The 20,630-nt window shown below is 34.5% G+C and overlaps 1 protein-coding gene across 1 annotated transcript; it reads right to left on the bottom strand.

Moving 5' to 3' along the window:
* Positions 1 to 15,481: 15,481 nt before the first annotated feature.
* Positions 15,482 to 20,614, bottom strand: LOC140452671 (uncharacterized). The gene has a single exon (XM_072546990.1). It carries the CDS (start codon positions 20,612 to 20,614, stop codon positions 15,482 to 15,484), a length of 5,133 nt encoding a protein of 1,710 aa, XP_072403091.1.
* Between the last annotated feature and the right edge of the window lie 16 nt (positions 20,615 to 20,630).

Raw genomic sequence — 20,630 nt, 5'->3', positions numbered from 1 at the left:
ATTTTGGTTTTGTTTTATTTAAAATATCATTTTTTATATTACATTTTAAGTTTCTTAGCATTACAATCTAATTAAACAGCATATTCACTTATTCAAGAGCACGAAATATAGCTTCAGATTACTTTTCCCTTAATTTTACTGTCAACTTAGGTTAGTAGACTACAATGCCATCATTATACTAAGATCTGTGGCTAATGGATTAAGTCCAAAGCCAAACTCCCCTAGACCCATACACGCTCCCTAATCTAATTATTTTTCTTGTACACATTGTAGTTGTATCTAATGGAAAATGAATAAACAAACTTTTATATTCAATAGTTTTATTACGTGCAAGTTTATTAATAAATATAACATTATTTGATCAATATTTTTGTTCAAGAAACTATATTTAAAGACAAAAAATTCGATAAAGAACTAGATATCGTTTCGTGAAAATAAGCGCCAACGCTCGAAGACCGAAGGTAAAATAAAAATGTATCAAAACAATAGTTTATCTTTATCTCTATCAAAAATATCACGTATTCAAATAAATTTAAGGTCGTATACGTGACGACGCGGCTCTAGCTAGAAACGTAGCGTTTATTGTGCAACTCCTGAAAATACGGACTTGGTTATTTTATTATAAACGTTTCGTTTCACAGCAATTGTCATTCAAATATATATTTATAATATATTATAAATTTACTGCTATGTTTACGAATGTCTCGAAGATGCTAATTTGTCATATGAAATGTTTTTGAAAGCATTGACGTACCATAGTGACATAATATCTTGTCCAATGACTACAAAAAGAATTTGAAATAAGCCTAAAAATAGTTGGGTAACAAATAATATCCTACACGAGGAAAATGATTTGAGAAGTCTTTTTTAGCTATCAAATAATTTTAAAAATATAGACATACATTTAAAATAAGTATAAAGAAAAAAAAAACAATATTTCAAACTAATCTTCGAGGCAAAAGAGAGTTTAGAATGTAAGAATACTATACAGCAACATCAGAAGTTTATATGGCGTACGGTTAATAAGAAAATAGGTAAGAAGGTAAAACGTAATAATTGCGACAAATTCCAACTTGATGATAAAAATATCACTAATAAATATAAGACGGCAAACGCTTTTGTAGAGCTTTTTACTACTTGGCCTAAAAATAAAATTATGAGATTTTTAAAAATACTAAATTTGATCATTATGCTACGCATCACCATCATTATCATTATCATCTGTCTAAACGTCAATTCAGTGGTTAAAAAATATATTATTCGGTATTAGGTAATAAATGAATTCTTACGTTTAACGAATATATATATATATATATATATATATATATATATATATATATATATATATGTATATATATATATATATATATATATATATATATATATATATATATATTGTTTATTGTTATGATTCATTTTATCCACCAAAGATAAAATTAAAATTACTAAATAGACCATCTAAATAGATTTTCAAGATATCCTGGAGAGTTGTTATGCTATGTAAAAATATAAAATAATATTGGTTTGCTCTTAATATTTCAAAGTATAAAATATTAAACAAATAATTCACCTAATAAACTATAAAAGATATTTCGAAGAAATGAAAGTCCATTATCTTTGGATTACCTGTAGTAAACAAAATTTAAAGATATGCATAAATTATTTTCTTTGTAAAATATATTTGACGGAGCTTAAGTGAATTGAACAATACGACCGGGTTTTCCAAATGGACTTGTACAGTGAATAAAGACAATAGGGTAGAATTTAGAAATTGTATTTCTCCGTTAGTTCTTAAGAATTTGTAGAAACCGATTAGCATGTTAATAGTTTTTAGGAAATTTATAATTGTAGGTAAAATTGTTGTTTTTCATCTAAATGATAGATGGTAGGAAGTATGAGGAACTCTGATTGGAGGACATTGAAAAAGAACGAGATAGCTATGTAGGAATGAGAGTTTAGCTGGATTTTTGAAGGAGAAAATAGGTTCAGTTGTTTTCCAAGGGTGCAAGGCGAAGAGTCGGTTTTCTTTGGCGGTTCCCAAGTGATAGTAAGCATTAGAAGTGAATGTTTGTGAGTTTTCGTGGACTAAGTGTATCCTGACGGAAGCTGATCCAGTAAAATATTGTAAGTCATACTTTTCTACTTATATATTCCAAGAGTCACTGTTCAGGCCGGAACGAGAGATTCAGTTTATCGAGAGGAGAAGAGGCTAGCGTCTTTTGAACGATACGTGCATCTGAAAGAGATCATTGAAGACGAGAGGCTCGCAATAATTTGTTGTAAGATTGCGGATTACCTAGGGAACTGCGAAGAATATACAGGGTGAGTCATGAGGAACTTTACATACTTCTACCATATGTAGAGTCCCTCAGGGAGCATATCATGTGGCCACTAAAAAATGTCAACTCCTCTTCTTTATTAATTAACAGGGTCATTTGTGTAAGTGACCATTTATTTCATTTTACTGTAGTGTTTATACGGCTCATTTCATTTTTTTAATTTTTGCATAATACAGTACACTACTATCAAGCATTCGACTGGTATTAGCTAAACTAAAAAATTCCAGGACTGGCTTTGGAAAAATTAATTTAGGGATTCGTATTAAATATTACACCCTGTATAAATTTTTTTTAAAATGCAATAAGTGATTTTCAAACTACATAAATAGCCAATAAAAACGACATATGCGACAATGTTGTCGCACTTTTATTAAATTTTTAGTGAACGATCAAATCTTACCAAAAATAGAACAACCATAATGAAGTATCAAATTATAAGGTATTAATTTAAACAAATGTTATAAATTTCAAACATTTTAATTAAAATGAGTTCCTACAACATAATCTAATACGTAGAAAATTAACATCTTTACTGTCACTTTGTATTATCTCTATGATAGAATCAATTGTTTTTCAATTTTAAATTTTTACTCATAGATCGTATTGGGGCATTATTTTCGATAAATAATAAATTAAATTGATTAAAAAGTCAAACCTCTTGTATGTGTTAGTTTTTGTTGATTGTAAATGATTAATATTTTATGTCAAATAATAATACATTGCATCAACTGTACTAAATAAAAATAAATCTAAAAAAGTTTAAAAATGAAGGTTGGCGTTGACCGTTTGACGTTTCTTGATATTTTATACCCATTGTCATTATTGTCATTACCAATTGTTATTTATGTGCACAAGAATACATATTTCTTCTGTCATATCTACGTTAAGTACATTGTGTTAGTTTTGGTAGAGCTTTTGTTACTTTCGTTCAAAATGCCACATCAGTTTTCGACCACAGAATATGCAGACATAATATTTGTTTATGGATTCTGTAATGGGAATGGTAGGGCTGCTAGTAGAGAATATCGCAGGAGATTTCCTAATCGTCGAACTCCCAGTCATCCAACATTTGGGTCAGTTTTTAATTATTTGCGAGAAAATGGCACTTTTCCTAGTGGAACAACAGAGCGACATGTAGATGAAGCGCAGGAAGATGACATTATGGACGCCGTTACTATGAACCCTACAATAAGCACTAGACAAGTAAGTCGAGAACTCAATGTTACTCAATCAAAAGTAAGTAGAGTCTTACAAAAAAATAATCTATACCCATATCACATTCAAATGGTTCAGCGACTATATGCTGGAGATGAGATCGATAGGTTGGAATTTTGTAGATGGATTAACAATAATCGACCAACGCTATACAGGACACTATTTACAGATGAAGCCCAATTTACCAGAGACGGGATAAATAATTCACGAAATTCACATGTATGGGCAGAAGAAAATCCCCATGCTATTCGAGAACGTCGTTCTCAGTTACGGTTTTCGGTTAACGTGTGGATTGGTGTCATAAATAACCAATTAGTAGGTCCTCACTTTTTTGATGGTCCTTTAACAGGGCAGGTCTATTTGAACTTTCTACAAAATATTTTGCCGAATTTGCTTGCCAACGTGAACGTTGCTATCCGAGGGATGTATTTTCAGCATGATGGGACACCCCCACACTTTTTACTGGCAGTGAGACAACATCTCAATAATGTTTATGGCAACAGGTGGATAGGACGTGCAGGTCCTATTTCGTGGCCTTCAAGATCCCCTGATTTCAATCCCGTTGATTACCATATTTGGGGACGATTGAAGCAACTAGTTTACGCAGTGAATATTAATAACCGACAACAATTAATTGATAGAATTATACATTGTTGTAATACTATTAGAAACGATCCCCAGAGTATCCGTAATTCAATACGTTAATTAACAATTCGGCAACAAAAATGTGTACAGGCTGCAGGGTTCCATTTCGAAAATCTATTTTGAATTATTTTTATTTTGTTACCATTATTGTATCTTTTCCAGTTCTAATTTATGGGTTTATCATAACTATGTACATATTTTTAGTTTTTTTTTTAAATTGTTCTTCGTTATTGTTAGTAGTTACTGTTTTTTGTTGTACAGTGACTCAGTTTATCATTTCAATTAAAATGTTTGAAATTTATAACATTTGTTTAAATTAATACCTTATAATTTGATACTTCATTATGGTTGTTCTATTTTTGGTAAGATTTGATCGTTCACTAAAAATTTAATAAAAGTGCGACAACATTGTCGCATATGTCGTTTTCATTGGCTATTTATGTAGTTTGAAAATCACTTATTGCATTTTAAAAAAAATTTATACAGGGTGTAATATTTAATACGAATCCCTAAATTAATTTTTCCAAAGCCAGTCCTGGAATTTTTTAGTTTAGCTAATACCAGTCGAATGCTTGATAGTAGTGTACTGTATCATGCAAAAATTAAAAAAATCAAATGAGCCGTATAAACACTACAGTAAAATGAAATAAATGGTCAATTACACAAATGACCCTGTTAATTAATAAAGAAGAGGAGTTGACATTTTTTAGTGCCCACATGATATGCTCCCTGAGGGACTCTACATATGGTAGAAGTATGTAAAGTTCCTCATGACTCACCCTGTATATCCCCAAGGTTGGTAGGGTAATGGACCAAACCCCCAAGTCATACAGACCAATAAGTCTATCCTCTTTCCTAGCAAAAACGCTGGAAAGATTGATAGACAGGTATATTAGGGACGACGTGCTGATGGAGAATCCACTTAGCGATCGCCAATATGCATACCAGTCAGGAAAGTCAACTGACTTGGCGCTGGATGATCTTAACAGACTGCTCTCAAAGTCGCTAGATGACAAGGAGATAGCGGTGGCGACGTTTCTGGAAGTGGAGGGAGCGTTTAATAACGTCTCCTTCGAGTCTGTAACGGACGCGCTTAAAAGAAGAGGAGTTCCTGCCTTCATATGCGAGTGGACAAAGGCGACCTTAACAAACAGGATCATTGTGTCCTCGTTAGGTGAAGCCACTATTGATGCGAAGGCAGGAAGCGGCTGCCCACAAGGAGGAGTTTTATCCCCATTACTGTGCTACGCTTATGGACGACCTACTTAATACACTGTCTAGGGAGGGTTTTTACTGTCTGGGTTATGCGGACGATTTGGTAATTGTAGTCCGAGGACGCTTTACCAAAATAATTTCGGAGAGACTTCAAGTCACTCTGAGGATGGTGGACAGCTGGTGTGAGGAAGAAGGCCTGAAGGTTAACCCTAAAAAAACATCTGTTGTTCCCTTCACCAGAAAAAGAGCACTGCAAGGCTTACAGCCACTAGTGCTCAAGGGAGTAGAAATCCCATTCACAAGTCAGGCCAAGTACTTAGGTGTAATATTCGACCAGAGGCTGACATGGAATGCACACATTCAGAAAGTCACACAGAAGGCCACTATGGCCCTGAACACATGTAGACGAATGTGTGGTAATGTAACAGTCGTTACTTTTATTACAATTTGTATTTAAATAATAAACAATTTATATGAAAATAATTTCAGAGATGTAGTATGGGTTGCCTAACTTTAAGTGTTCATTTGCCCATTAAGTGTGTATTGTTAATAATTTAAGTTGTCACTCTGTTCTAATTTGGTACCATTGCGAACCAAAAGAGATGACAGGAGATTAAGGGAGGTGGAAATTGGCTCTTCTTGGTTAATTAACTGTGAATTAAAATTCACTTTTGATCTATAGTTTGAAGTGGTACAAGTGGCAGTTAGCGAAAGAAAATCCAATTAATGCATAGAATTTCCTTCACTTCAAGAAGTTAAATATTCTAAGTATAACCATAAAAATTGAATTGACGGTGTTTTCGCAAACTCGGGAGGTGAAGTGAGATTTCTAGCACGGAATTAAGTAGCTATCTGGTAAATAATAATTTTTTATATTATAAACATTAGAGTATTTTATCTATATCCTATTATTCAGATTCATTATTTCATATTTTAATATAGTATTTTGTCCAAGGCCATTATATTTTTACTCTATGTGAAGCAAGGTCACGCTACATCCGATTGGATGGTTTTTTTTATCTACTATAATTATCTTTTTGCTCCGGTTTCTTATGCTGAAAGAAACTTTCCTCACTTCTTCTTTGATTTCTTTTTATGAATGTTGAGATTAGAAGTAACGGGGAATTGTTTTCAGCCACCTACCATGGAATTATAAATTTCCCTCAGAACATCCGAGGGAGAGTACCACTTCAACTCTATTAGAATCAGGGTCATTGGGACAAGCCACAGGGGGTATTGTCTACTCCACCCTCATTTTTTCTCCAGCCTGCACCTAGAGGTAGGGCAGGACAGTCATCATCGAACTGAGCCAATTAGCACCAGCTCCGTGCTAATTTCGGACCTCAAGGAGGACTTCGCTGGGACACCGAAGCCATTCGGGAGTATCCTTCCAGACAACTGTTTCACCTAGGAGGACAGTTGGTTTTTACTTCAGAACTATATATATATATATATATATCTTGTTTCGCCAGTTATAGGTTTTTTTTATAACATATATATATATATTAATTAATATAACTCCCCTTGGTGTAAGGTATCGGTAAGTTTGAGCTCAAATTCTACCCAGAGATTATCTTCCATTGTTTTTTTGTATTAACCATTTATTTCATTATTAACTTTAATTATTTTATTATTTGTTTATTTAACTAATTTTTTATATTTCATCTTGCGTTATTAACTCCGGTTATTATCCCTTCAGGATAATATACCGTTTCAATTGTTTAATTTGGCTTGTTCCCATTTATATATATTATTTTGTTTGTATGTGCATTTAGAGTTGTTTAACAATATTGTTGGTCATATTGTAGGTAAGTTTGATATATTTACTTGGCTATACGTTCTTCCAACGTTAGCATTATTTTGTTTAAGGTTGTTTTTTAACCTAGATGTAGGTTGTACACTCTATATCAGAGTTATTCTGTCTAGTTTTCAACTTTTTATTATAGTTGTTTTCAACATTCTTTTTTTAAAATATATTGTGAAATTTTCATATACTTTTTGGTAACTTAGAGATTGTCAAAATCTAGGAAGTTATATTTAATAAACTTGAATTTGTTTTGCATATAATTTTTTTTATTAATATTTCCTTACCTTTTTACATTTACAGCATTTTTGTTTATTACATCAACTTTAATTAATATTAGCAGTATACGATACCTGGAAGAGTGACCGTTACTCTTTTAGAGTAGTATCCCTCTTCTGGCGCCCTCAATTTGTTTTCTTTGTTAATTTTCATTATATCTATTTATTTTTCTTATCTTCTTTTCTATCCATCATACATATTTTCCTGATTTACTGTCTTTAAAAGGCATGCAAATTGGCCGTATCCATCCTTGAGTTTCTAGTGGTCATTCTCTTGCCTACATTGCTAGCCTAGCCACATTCCGTTCAATATTTTTTTTTCATACTTCTTTACTTAATTGTTATCTATTTTATCCCATATATATAGACCACTCTTCTTATACCTCTCTCCTCCTACACACCCCAGTATTTTGTTACATTGGCGCCCAACGTGGGGCCTTTTCCAAGTTTTTGGTTTTAAGACAGTAGCTTTTAGCTGATTTTTTTTTTCTCTTACTTGAGTTTTTGTATTTTTGCTTTTTCTTTTTTACTCATATTATTGCTGATTTATTCTATCTTTAAATTTTTTATTAATACTAAACAGGTATACTTATACTGCTGTATTGATTTATTAGTTTTATTTATTAGATTTATTAGTTATTAATATTTTGAGACCTCAGTGATAGGTTATAGTAGTACAACTTACATTCTAGGTTGAATTTTGTATTTTTATTGAGAACTTATATTTACTTACTTACCTACACATACTTATATGGTATATTATATAAACTTTTATTCCTACAGCCAACAGTACTATACTTATAGGTACTATTAATTGTTGCATATATATTAATATTTGGTTTAGAATAGTTATAATTTACATATAACTAGAAATTATTTTGAGTATTTTAGTAAGATAACTAAGGTATTTATTTGATTATATATATATTATTTTTGCTGGCTATTTTGATCTTGGTGGTGTGTTGCTAATAACTTGGCCACATTTTTTTTTCACAAATCAGTCCCGAAATTAACTACTAATCATGAAACGTTGAATCCGCCTGTTTTAAGCGATCACAGATGGTCAACTACCAATTCTTCTTTACCCAGTAGCGTTAAACACAATTCTAATGATTACAGTAGTGAAATAGTTCCATTATCAGTATCAACTTTTAGGTTTGTTGATGATGATGATATGTCTATGGTTGTACCATATAATATTTATAACCAATCAAATACTTTAGATTTGCGATTCTTTGTTGGCGATAGAGTTTTAAAGAGAAACTTTGTAAAATCAAGTAAAGGTGATGCTATTTCGGCAAAATTTTGCCAGAAATACATTCCGTGTACGGTTGTAAGGGTAATATCTCCTTTGGTATATGAATTAAGGGACAATTCGTCCAACAAACGAATTGGTCAATTTCATGTAAAGGATTTACTGCCTGATAACACCATCGACGAGGTTAGTTCTTCATCCTCAGAAGAAGACTAACTTAACACTTTCGTTTAAGCTAATCTCTTTCTCTGTTTGTCTTTAGCTTATTTTGATTATATTTTGCATTTTAGTCTAAGATTTTCAAAATCACCAGATAACGTAGGTACACCGCTATTTTTTGTATCTTTTGGCATTGGTTAATGGCTTCTATAACTTATTAGATAATTAGTATGTATGACTTATCCATTTTTTGTATTATAAATGATGCACTTTATAATGAATTAATATTCTTAAGTACTAATTTTCCCAGGAGAATTACTCCTTTTAACCTCTTATGATACGAGGGTTGTTTAGTATATATTTACATATTTTGATTTATACTTATAGTTAATCCTATTACTGATAAGGAACTATGGAACTATGTTGTTACACTACTGGATCATATATTGTGTGTTATATTTTTGATATTTGATTCCTTAGTATTTGTTTTGATATATTTGTTCAATATTTGCCAATTTGGAAAGATGTTGTGATTTTTTTTTATCTTTGGTCTGCTTTATTTTCACTTGTCACGAAAATCTTAAATACTATACAATAATTTATGTCCTGATTCCATATACAGGATGGTTCTGGAATTAGTTTGGAATTTTGAAGTAGGTAAGGATGGCCGGCGTCCTTCTTATTTCTTCTTATTTATTCTTCTGAATTTTCTGTCAATGAATCTGTCAATACTCAGCTTTAGTGAATACGTGGGTTCGAGATTGTTGCTCAGCAACTGATCACTGCTGCTCAATTAGGTTCGTACTATATGTGTTTATTGCAGAGTAGGCAGATGTTTATGCCTCATAATATTTCTGGTCAGGAAATGCTCGCGACATGTCCTAACCATTCTTGTGTGATTGTCCAAATATTCCAGTTACCTTTTCACAACTTGATAGGGAAGTTTAATTAGTTCATATTAGTTATCTTACTTCAGGTTATGTTTTTTTTCTTTAACTATCCCTACACATGTCAAGTTAGTCATTTTCACTATTTAAGAGTTTAGCCAAATGAGTTGTCCTCTTAGTGTAATCCCACTTCTTTCCTTAGGCATAAATTGCTGTTTAGATTTAGGACTATTCCCGGATAATTCCATGCTGCGAGAACTTGTTATAAATCTACAGTTTTGTTCAAAATTGGTTGCTTGTTCTCGACATATATTTTTTTTTTCTTTCGTTAGTAATGGTATTATAGGAAAAGTCCACCACTTATATTTTCTTAGGATTTCTATTGGGATTTTATCGGTGTCTGGTTATTCTCATACATCTGTTGTAGCCCCATGCTATAGTTAGCGAATACCAGCACCCTCAAAATTTATTTAGCCTCTGAATTCCTTTAGTCCATTTTAGACTTTAGACTTTAGGTATTTATCTTTATCTTTGGTTTAGTTCAGTTACATATTACATTACTTAGTCTGAATAAGTGTGACGATGCTGCTCCACACTTTAGGAAATTTTGCTTTATTGTAATTACTTAGTTGGCATTGGCTCATATTACCGGATGAGGGTAAGAGCTAATTTAGTTATTAGCATTAGTGAGAATTGGCCCTTTCCTGATCGTTCTTCTTTGAATATGCTCTATTTATAAATCTGGTGTCCATCGATAGTCCGATTTTGGATTCAGTGTCTGATGCCTCACTTATTTGGTTTATTTGGTTATGTAGGTTCGTATCACCATATGTGGGTGTACGTAGACCTCATTTAGTTTTGAGATTTAGTATTGGTGTGAATGGGTCCATAAATCTTCCTGGTCGTTCTTCTTTGGATATGCTTTTATGAATCTGGTGTCCATTGATAGTCTGACTTTGGATTAAGCGTCCTATTTCACATTTATTTTGGCTATTACGTCTTTGAGATACTTTGGTATGTTTACGATTTAGATTACTATTTGTGTTATTTGGTTTGGTGAGAATTGCTCCATAAATCTTCCGGATTGTTCTTCTCTGGATATATTACTATGAATCTGGTGTCCATTGTTAGTTCAATTTTGGATTAAGTGTTCAGTTCTTAACCTATTTAGTTTATGATTTCTTTGATCTTAGTTTAGTATATCTCCGGGTGAGATATTGTTTGAATTGGCTCATACATTTGCCTGGTTGTTCGTCCTTGGATATACTTAGTGTTATAGATCTGATGTCCATGGATAGTTCAATTTTGGATTTAGTGCCCAATTCGACATTTATTTGTCAGCAAGAATTTAGTTGGTATATTTAGTTAATATTTGGCTTTTAATCATATTGTCAATTGAGACTTTGATTTTTACTTATCTGTTTATCTGAGTTATCTGAGTTTGTGGTGTCTGGCGCCATGACCATTCTTTTTTTTCCGTGATCTTTAGTTCGTGGTTATTTTTTTTTGTGTAAACTTACGGATCAACGTGGAATGTTAGGCCAGTACACTTAGTTATTGATACTTTAATTTTATGGAAAAAAAATTTTGACTAAAATTTTTTTTTCCCGACTAGTAGGGGAATGTAACAGTCGTTACTTTTATTACAATTTGTATTTAAATAATAAACAATTTATATGAAAATAATTTCAGAGATGTAGTATGGGTTGCCTAACTTTAAGTGTTCATTTGCCCATTAAGTGTGTATTGTTAATAATTTAAGTTGTCACTCTGTTCTAATTTGGTACCATTGCGAACCAAAAGAGATGACAGGAGATTAAGGGAGGTGGAAATTGGCTCTTCTTGGTTAATTAACTGTGAATTAAAATTCACTTTTGATCTATAGTTTGAAGTGGTACAAGTGGCAGTTAGCGAAAGAAAATCCAATTAATGCATAGAATTTCCTTCACTTCAAGAAGTTAAATATTCTAAGTATAACCATAAAAATTGAATTGACGGTGTTTTCGCAAACTCGGGAGGTGAAGTGAGATTTCTAGCACGGAATTAAGTAGCTATCTGGTAAATAATAATTTTTTATATTATAAACATTAGAGTATTTTATCTATATCCTATTATTCAGATTCATTATTTCATATTTTAATATAGTATTTTGTCCAAGGCCATTATATTTTTACTCTATGTGAAGCAAGGTCACGCTACATCCGATTGGATGGTTTTTTTTATCTACTATAATTATCTTTTTGCTCCGGTTTCTTATGCTGAAAGAAACTTTCCTCACTTCTTCTTTGATTTCTTTTTATGAATGTTGAGATTAGAAGTAACGGGGAATTGTTTTCAGCCACCTACCATGGAATTATAAATTTCCCTCAGAACATCCGAGGGAGAGTACCACTTCAACTCTATTAGAATCAGGGTCATTGGGACAAGCCACAGGGGGTATTGTCTACTCCACCCTCATTTTTTCTCCAGCCTGCACCTAGAGGTAGGGCAGGACAGTCATCATCGAACTGAGCCAATTAGCACCAGCTCCGTGCTAATTTCGGACCTCAAGGAGGACTTCGCTGGGACACCGAAGCCATTCGGGAGTATCCTTCCAGACAACTGTTTCACCTAGGAGGACAGTTGGTTTTTACTTCAGAACTATATATATATATATATCTTGTTTCGCCAGTTATAGGTTTTTTTTATAACATATATATATATTAATTAATATAACTCCCCTTGGTGTAAGGTATCGGTAAGTTTGAGCTCAAATTCTACCCAGAGATTATCTTCCATTGTTTTTTTGTATTAACCATTTATTTCATTATTAACTTTAATTATTTTATTATTTGTTTATTTAACTAATTTTTTATATTTCATCTTGCGTTATTAACTCCGGTTATTATCCCTTCAGGATAATATACCGTTTCAATTGTTTAATTTGGCTTGTTCCCATTTATATATATTATTTTGTTTGTATGTGCATTTAGAGTTGTTTAACAATATTGTTGGTCATATTGTAGGTAAGTTTGATATATTTACTTGGCTATACGTTCTTCCAACGTTAGCATTATTTTGTTTAAGGTTGTTTTTTAACCTAGATGTAGGTTGTACACTCTATATCAGAGTTATTCTGTCTAGTTTTCAACTTTTTATTATAGTTGTTTTCAACATTCTTTTTTTAAAATATATTGTGAAATTTTCATATACTTTTTGGTAACTTAGAGATTGTCAAAATCTAGGAAGTTATATTTAATAAACTTGAATTTGTTTTGCATATAATTTTTTTTATTAATATTTCCTTACCTTTTTACATTTACAGCATTTTTGTTTATTACATCAACTTTAATTAATATTAGCAGTATACGATACCTGGAAGAGTGACCGTTACTCTTTTAGAGTAGTATCCCTCTTCTGGCGCCCTCAATTTGTTTTCTTTGTTAATTTTCATTATATCTATTTATTTTTCTTATCTTCTTTTCTATCCATCATACATATTTTCCTGATTTACTGTCTTTAAAAGGCATGCAAATTGGCCGTATCCATCCTTGAGTTTCTAGTGGTCATTCTCTTGCCTACATTGCTAGCCTAGCCACATTCCGTTCAATATTTTTTTTTCATACTTCTTTACTTAATTGTTATCTATTTTATCCCATATATATAGACCACTCTTCTTATACCTCTCTCCTCCTACACACCCCAGTATTTTGTTACAGTAAGAATTGGGGGTTAAATCCTAAAATGAACCTCTGGTTATATACAAGGGTTATAAGGCCCATGATAACTTATGGTTCAGTGGCGTGGTGGAACAAAACGCAACAGTCCGGGGCGATTCGATTGCTCAGTAGCACACAAAGGCTTGCATGCTTGAGTGTTACAGGAGCCATGAGAACAGTCCCAACGGACGCGCTAGAAGTTCTGCTAAACCTACCACCTCTGCATATATACATACAGAGTGAAGCCAGATCAACAGTACATCGGTTGATCCAAGGCCAAGCTCCAATAAGTATGATGCAGAGAGCTGATAACTTAAGGCTTTACCAGGACATAAAGGCAGACCCCGTTCTAGGAATGCCTGTACACCGAATGGTTACGAGGTATAGTTTTAACAAAAATTTTCAAATTACAATACCAAAAAGAGAGGACTGGGAAACTGGTCCGCCGCTAACAGCAAACTCAATATGGTATACGGACGGCTCCAAAACGGAAACAGGTAGGGGGGCTGGAATATATGGCATAAAACCAAGGACGAAAGTCCGGGTATGTCTAGGAACATACGCGACCGTATTTCAAGCCGAATTAGCTGCTATACACAGGTGCGCTATGGAACTAATCGGCCGAAATGTAGATAACGACTCCATCGTTATCTATTCGGATAGTCAAGCGGCTCTAAAGGCTCTCAGTTCGGTACAGGTCGATTCATGGCTGGTATGGAACTGTTTGGATGTCCTCTCTCAGGTGGGAAGTCAAAACAGGTTGACACTTGCCTGGGTGCCGGGACATAAGGGTCATCGTGGCAACGAGAAGGCTGATGAATTGGCCCGAGAAGGCGCATCTACGCCACTGGTTGGTCCGGAACCCTTCTTTGGAATCGCAAATACGATAAAAAGGGCAGCCATACACAAATGGGTGCAACAGAAGTCTCTTGAGTGGTGGAACAACTCACCAGGACAGAGGCAGGCCAAACAGTTCATCAAAGGACATTCGGCTAAATTTACAGCAGACTTACTTTCGCACAGACGCAGGACTGTCAGAATGATAGTGGGTCTACTCACTGGGCACTGTAGACTCAATAAACACTTGAGTCTCATAGGCCTGACAGAAGAGGACACCTGTCGTTTCTGTCTGGAAGAAGAGGAAACCGCTCTACACGTTCTGTGCCATTGCGAAGGTCTCGCACGAATGCGGTTTCTAGAACTCGGAGAGGAAAAACCGGAAGCACCAGGCTACATGAAAAGGCCGTTGAGTCTCATTAAGAGGACCAAGCTAGATGAAGTACTTTAAAATAAGGGGGAAACACAATAGATCTGCAAAGGTCGCAGTGTATCAGGCTCTATTGGCCGCCCCATTTTCTACATTCTACATTGTAGCTCCGATGCCATTTCCTGTTAAGAAATAAGCTATAGGTATTTTCCAATTGCTAAAAATACCTCGAACCATTAGCACCAAAGCTTGTCCAGCCAAAACTGATTTTTTTCTATTCTTACCAATATCCTCAAAACCTTCAATAATATCCAGTTTTCTATTATATTCTATTGTTCTCTTAATGGCCATCTCATCAAATAATAAAATTGATTTTCTCTCTTTAGGAGACATGCTCTCTGCTTTAATTTTTATATTATCAAATATTTTTTTATTGAAACCAGGGTTACAGGTTGTAGCTTACGCTTGAAATGTTCTGTATTTGCTGAATTAAAATAAAATTGCACTATAAATGCTTTGTATTTATTGCATTAAAGATAGCACAATGATTTTATGTGTCTTTAGTTCTGAACGTGAACTCTGACTTCTGACTGAAGTGCGTAGCATCTATGCGCACCGAATTTAAAGTCAAGTAGGGGAGATTGGCGCGTACATGCCCCCCGCCTTGAAATACATTTCAATACATTACACAAATTATGTATATACAAATTATAAAAATAAAATCCAAATGTTATGAACTAAAGAGAATGTAATTGTAAGTCCTTAACTAAAACGAAAATTTAAATGTTCGGTAATGGCGAAATGTTTTTAACCACACGTTTGTATTCTCCGCGGGCTGTTTTCACTGTTACTACACGAGTTACACCATCTTGTCCTGGATGAATGGCTGTCACACGGCCCAATGGCCAACATAGAGGTGGAAAACGTATGTCCTTGATTAGAACTAATTGTCCTACTTGTATGTTGGGTGGAGGGTCAGAAAACCATTTCTGACGTTGCTGCAACTCTCCCATGTATTCTTTGGACCAGCGATGCCATATGTGCTGGTGCATCATTTGAAGATGTTGATATCGAGATAACCTGTTTGTAGATATGTCCGTAAGATCGGGCTCTGGTAATGATGTGAATGGTCTCCCGTAAAAAAAAGGAGCTGGTGTGATAGGATTAAAATCATTAGGATTGGAACTAAGAGGTGAGAGTGGTCGGGAATTTAATACTGACTCTACTTGAACTAAAAGTGTTTGAAATTCTTCGAAAATGAGTAAGTTGTTTTTCATTGTTCGTCGTAAATGAACCTTCATTGACTTTATTCCTGCCTCCCAAATTCCCCCGAAATGTGGAGAATTTGCTGGAATAAATTTCCAAGCTATTTTATCATTTGCACAAAATGAGGCTAGTTCAGTTTTGTTATTAGTTAAAAAACTTGAAATTTCATCTAACTCACTCTTGGCTCCTATAAAATTAGTGCCATTATCTGAAAATAATTGTAAAGGCCGCCCTCTTCTAGCTATAAAGCGTTTGAGGCAGGCAATGAATGCTTCGGAAGTAAGACTTGTAGCTATTTCAAGATGTATAGCCTTGGTTATAAGACATATAAAGAGGCAAACCCAAGCCTTAAACGTTTTGCACCCGCGACCCTTCCTATCCTTTAGTAAAAAGGGCCCAGCGTAGTCTACACCGGTTGAATGAAAAGGAAACGTTTGAGTAACCCGTTCCTTGGGCAGATCACCCATTGTATGGGTTTGAAAAGAAGGTTTTGCCTTGAAACATGTTATGCAATTATGTACTGTTTTTTGAGCAATATTGCGGCCTGAAATTGGCCAAAACTTGTCCCTGATAGATGAAAGTAGATGGTTGGGACCTGAATGAAGAAGCCTCCTATGTTCATGTATAAAAAGTAATTTAGTGAAATGAGAATCCTTGGGAAGTAGAATAGGATGGCGTTTTTCAAATGACCATGGGGAATGTTTGAGTCTACCTCCCACTCGCAAGATACCATTGTCATCCAAAAATGGTGAAAGAAACTTAATAGAACCCTTTCTTATTTTGCAGGATTTACTCAACAAGTTTATTTCTGAGCTGAAATGCTCAGCTTGAATTATCTTTGAAAGAATGTTTAATGCATTTGAAAGTTCTTCACTGCTCAATGGCCCATGGAACTTATCGTTACCTGGTTTAAGGTTATGAATGAATCGTAAGCAAAATGCCATAGAGCGATGAAGTCTTGAAAAATTTGAAAATCGCTCAATGTTTATTATTGAAGAAACTCTTGTCGTCATTTGTAGCACTTGGGAGGTTTTGATGTCAGGAAGTTCTGTTTTTTCGAAAGCTGAAGCAATGGGCCATTTCACCGATGAAAGTGAAAGCCAGTCTGGACCATGCCACCATAAGGTAGATGACATTAGTGAAGTTGGAGTGGCACCACGCGACAATAGATCGGCAGGGTTCGAAGACGAATTCACATGGTACCAATTTGTACATAAAGTCTTGCTCTGAATTTCAGATATCCTGTTTGCAACAAATGTTTTTAGTGAAGAAGATGACAAGTTTATCCAACCCAGGGCTATTGTGGAATCTGTCCAATGAAATATGCTGCTAAACGATACTGTGAGAGCCCTTTGAATATGATGAGACAATTTGGCGGCTATAAGAGCACCGCATAACTCCAATCGAGGAATTGTAAGAGCCTTGATTGGACTCACCTTAGATTTGGCACAAAGCAGATGAACATGAATGTTGCCTTGAAGGTCAATTGTTCGAATGTATGCGCAGGCACCATAGGCCTTCTCACTTGCATCACAAAAGGTGTGGAGTTCAGTAAGGACAGGGTTGATGCATCTTACACGTCTAGGAATTGTGAAATTATTAATATTATTAAGCTCATCGCGTAGATTTACCCATATTGTATGAATGTATGCTGGGACAGACTCATCCCAAGATAAACGTTCCATCCAGAGTTTTTGAAGAAGAATTTTTGCTATGATAACGCAAGGACGTAGTAAGCCCAATGGATCAAAAATCTGAGAGACACTGGATAGAATTAGACGTTTTGTAACAGTTTTACAGAAGCTGTCCACTAAAACCTCTGAATTGTAAGTTAGGACATCAGACGAAGATGACCAAAATATGCCTAAAGTTTTCGCATTTTCCTTGGAACCTAAGTTCAATGTGTTAAGTTGCACATTGGAATCCGCAATATGCATAAGAGCTTGAGGTTCGTTAGAGATCCACTTCCGCAGTTCGAAACAACCTTGTTTGAGGATTGAAGATACTTCCTTGCAAATATTGGACAGCTCTGTTAATGAATCAGAGCCTGTAAGTAGATCGTCTACGTAGAAGTCGTTTTGGATGACCTTGGAAGAAGCTGGAGATGCACTCATATTTTCTAAAGCAAGCTGAAAAATAGATCTTATGGCTAGATATGACGCGGAAGAGGTGCCATATGTAACGGTATTTAATTGAAATTCCAAAAGAGGATCTGAAGGCTTTTCTCTCCACAAGATCTGCTGAAGATTTCTTTGTGGAGGATGAATTGAAACTTGCCGATACATTTTACATATATCAGCTGAAACGACATATTTATGTTGCCTGAAGCGAAGTAAAATGTGAAAGAGATCATTTTGAATGGTTGGTCCTACCATTTGAATGTCGTTTAATGACCAGCCTGAAGATGAGGAACAAGAACCATCGAACACAACTCGCAGTTTGGTTGTAAGTGAATCTTCCTTTAGTACTCCATGATGTGGCAAGAAGAACTGTGTTGTGTGATTCGACGTTTCTACCTGGGACATGTGTCCTAAGTCTTGATACTCTCGCATAAATGAAATGTATAGATCTCGAAATTGTACATTCCGCTGAAGTTTACGTTCTAGACTATAAAACCGTTGAAGAGCAATAGATTTTGAGTCACCTAGTCTAGAAACAGGTTCCTTCAAAGGTATTGAGACCACGAAACGACCTTCATTGTCTCTGTAATGAGTTGAAGTAAACATATGCTCACAAGATTTTTCTTCTGGAGACTGAATTAACTCAGCACACTCCTCTATTTCCCAAAAGCGAGAAAGCTGAGTTTGTATGTTTAAGTTTTGGGAATGCCTTAGAGAAGAGCTTGATTTGTCTGAAAGAAGAGGTTTTGTAAGTGGTCCACTCACTATCCAACCGAACTTAGTTTTATGAAGAAATGGACCTGAAGGTTTAAGACGAATTTGTCCTATGCATAATGTTTCCCAAAACAAATCAGCACCTATGAGAAGATCAATTTGTTTGGGAATATGAAAATCAGGATCTGCTAATTTATGACATGAAGGTATCGAAAGAGACATCGGGTCAATAGGAGCTTCAGGTACGACATCGCATATTTCTGGAGCTACTAAACAGACTAGAGGAGCTGTAAATGGAGTGTTTTTAGAGAAAATCTGGATTTCACAAATGGATTGAATTGTAGATTCCACCTTAAATGCCCCTGAAATTGTAATATTTGTAGGCTTTCTCGGTAATCCAAGTTTATGACATAAATTTGAACAAATAAAGTTCGACTGGCTCCCTGGATCTAAAAGTGCTCTGCAGTCATGACGATTTCCCTTTGTATCAACAACCTCTAATAAAACAGTAGATAAAAGTACTTGTTTCGAACTTAAACTGAATGTGAAGAGAGACTGTTGTGCATGTGTCTCAGATGTAGAAGGTTTTGTATCGTGCAACAGAGAATGATGCTTCACAGTGCATTTTTTGCAATGACCAAAGTTGCAACTGTTTAATTGATGCCCACGATTTAGACAGTTAATGCACAAATTGGACTTTTTTACTAAATCGATTCGTTCAGGAACAGACAACTTTAGAAATTTTGTACATGTATAAATTTTGTGATTTGGAGCATTGCATGATGAACAGGTTTGGTTTGAAGTATGAAAACTTCTCTGAACATGAGAATTTAATCTATTACTAGATACTGTTGGTGATTTGGATGGCTGTGCCCTTATGTTTTGGGTTGAATTCGCCTCTGTATGTTTGTCCTCCATTTTTTTGAGCATTTTTGACTTTTGCTTTAAAAATGAAAGAAAAACTTCTAAATTGGGTGAATCGTTCATTGAATCTTTAGATTCCCATTCTCTAATTGTAATTGGATCGAGCTTGGTATACACTAAATATATAATTAGAGTATCCCATGACTCTGTAGGCTGTCCTAATGACCTTAAAGATCTTAAGTGCATTTTTACGTGATCTACCAAGTGGCTTAAACCTTTTGAAGATTCCCTTTTTATTGGATGAATGTCGAATAAGGCCTTGGTATGTACATGTAACAATGCCCTTTTATCTGTATATTGGTCACACAATAAATTCCAAGCTATTGGAAAATTATCATGTGTGACCTGCAAGTTTGCAATAATTTCGAATGCTTCGCCCTGTAAAGATCTCTTTAAATAATGAAACCGCTGTACATTACTAATTGAACTATTGTTATTTATCAAACTGTCAAATGAATCTCTAAATTGTAGCCAATCACCTGATTCGCCTGAAAATGTTGGCAAATTGATGGCTGGCAACTTTACTTCTGAAAAATCGAATTTATTGTTATTTGAATTCTCAATGGAACTTGCATTATCTGTGTTATTTTCCTTAATCAGGGCTTGCGCTTGTGCAAGTATCGAATAAAAATCATTTTCAAAGGTTTCGCGTGTTTTATATTCGTTTTGCAAGTCCTCTTCCTCTACCAAGCATTCAATCTCTACCTGCATAACTGAATATTCAGCTAGTAGACCTTCAATATGTACAATTCTGTTTTTTAAGTCCCTATCGTCAAATGAATCAATTTGAGACATGCATTTATTTACATATGTCTGAAAATTTGTTAAACGAGCTTTCAAACCACCTCGCTTAACACGAAGTCTTTTTAAATCTTGTGCTGATTCCATTTTTATTAAAAACAAA

Source organism: Diabrotica undecimpunctata, chromosome 11, assembly GCF_040954645.1.
Source record: "Diabrotica undecimpunctata isolate CICGRU chromosome 11, icDiaUnde3, whole genome shotgun sequence".
Lineage (NCBI taxonomy): Eukaryota > Metazoa > Arthropoda > Insecta > Coleoptera > Chrysomelidae > Diabrotica > Diabrotica undecimpunctata.
This window is presented reverse-complemented; position numbering and strand designations above follow the sequence as displayed.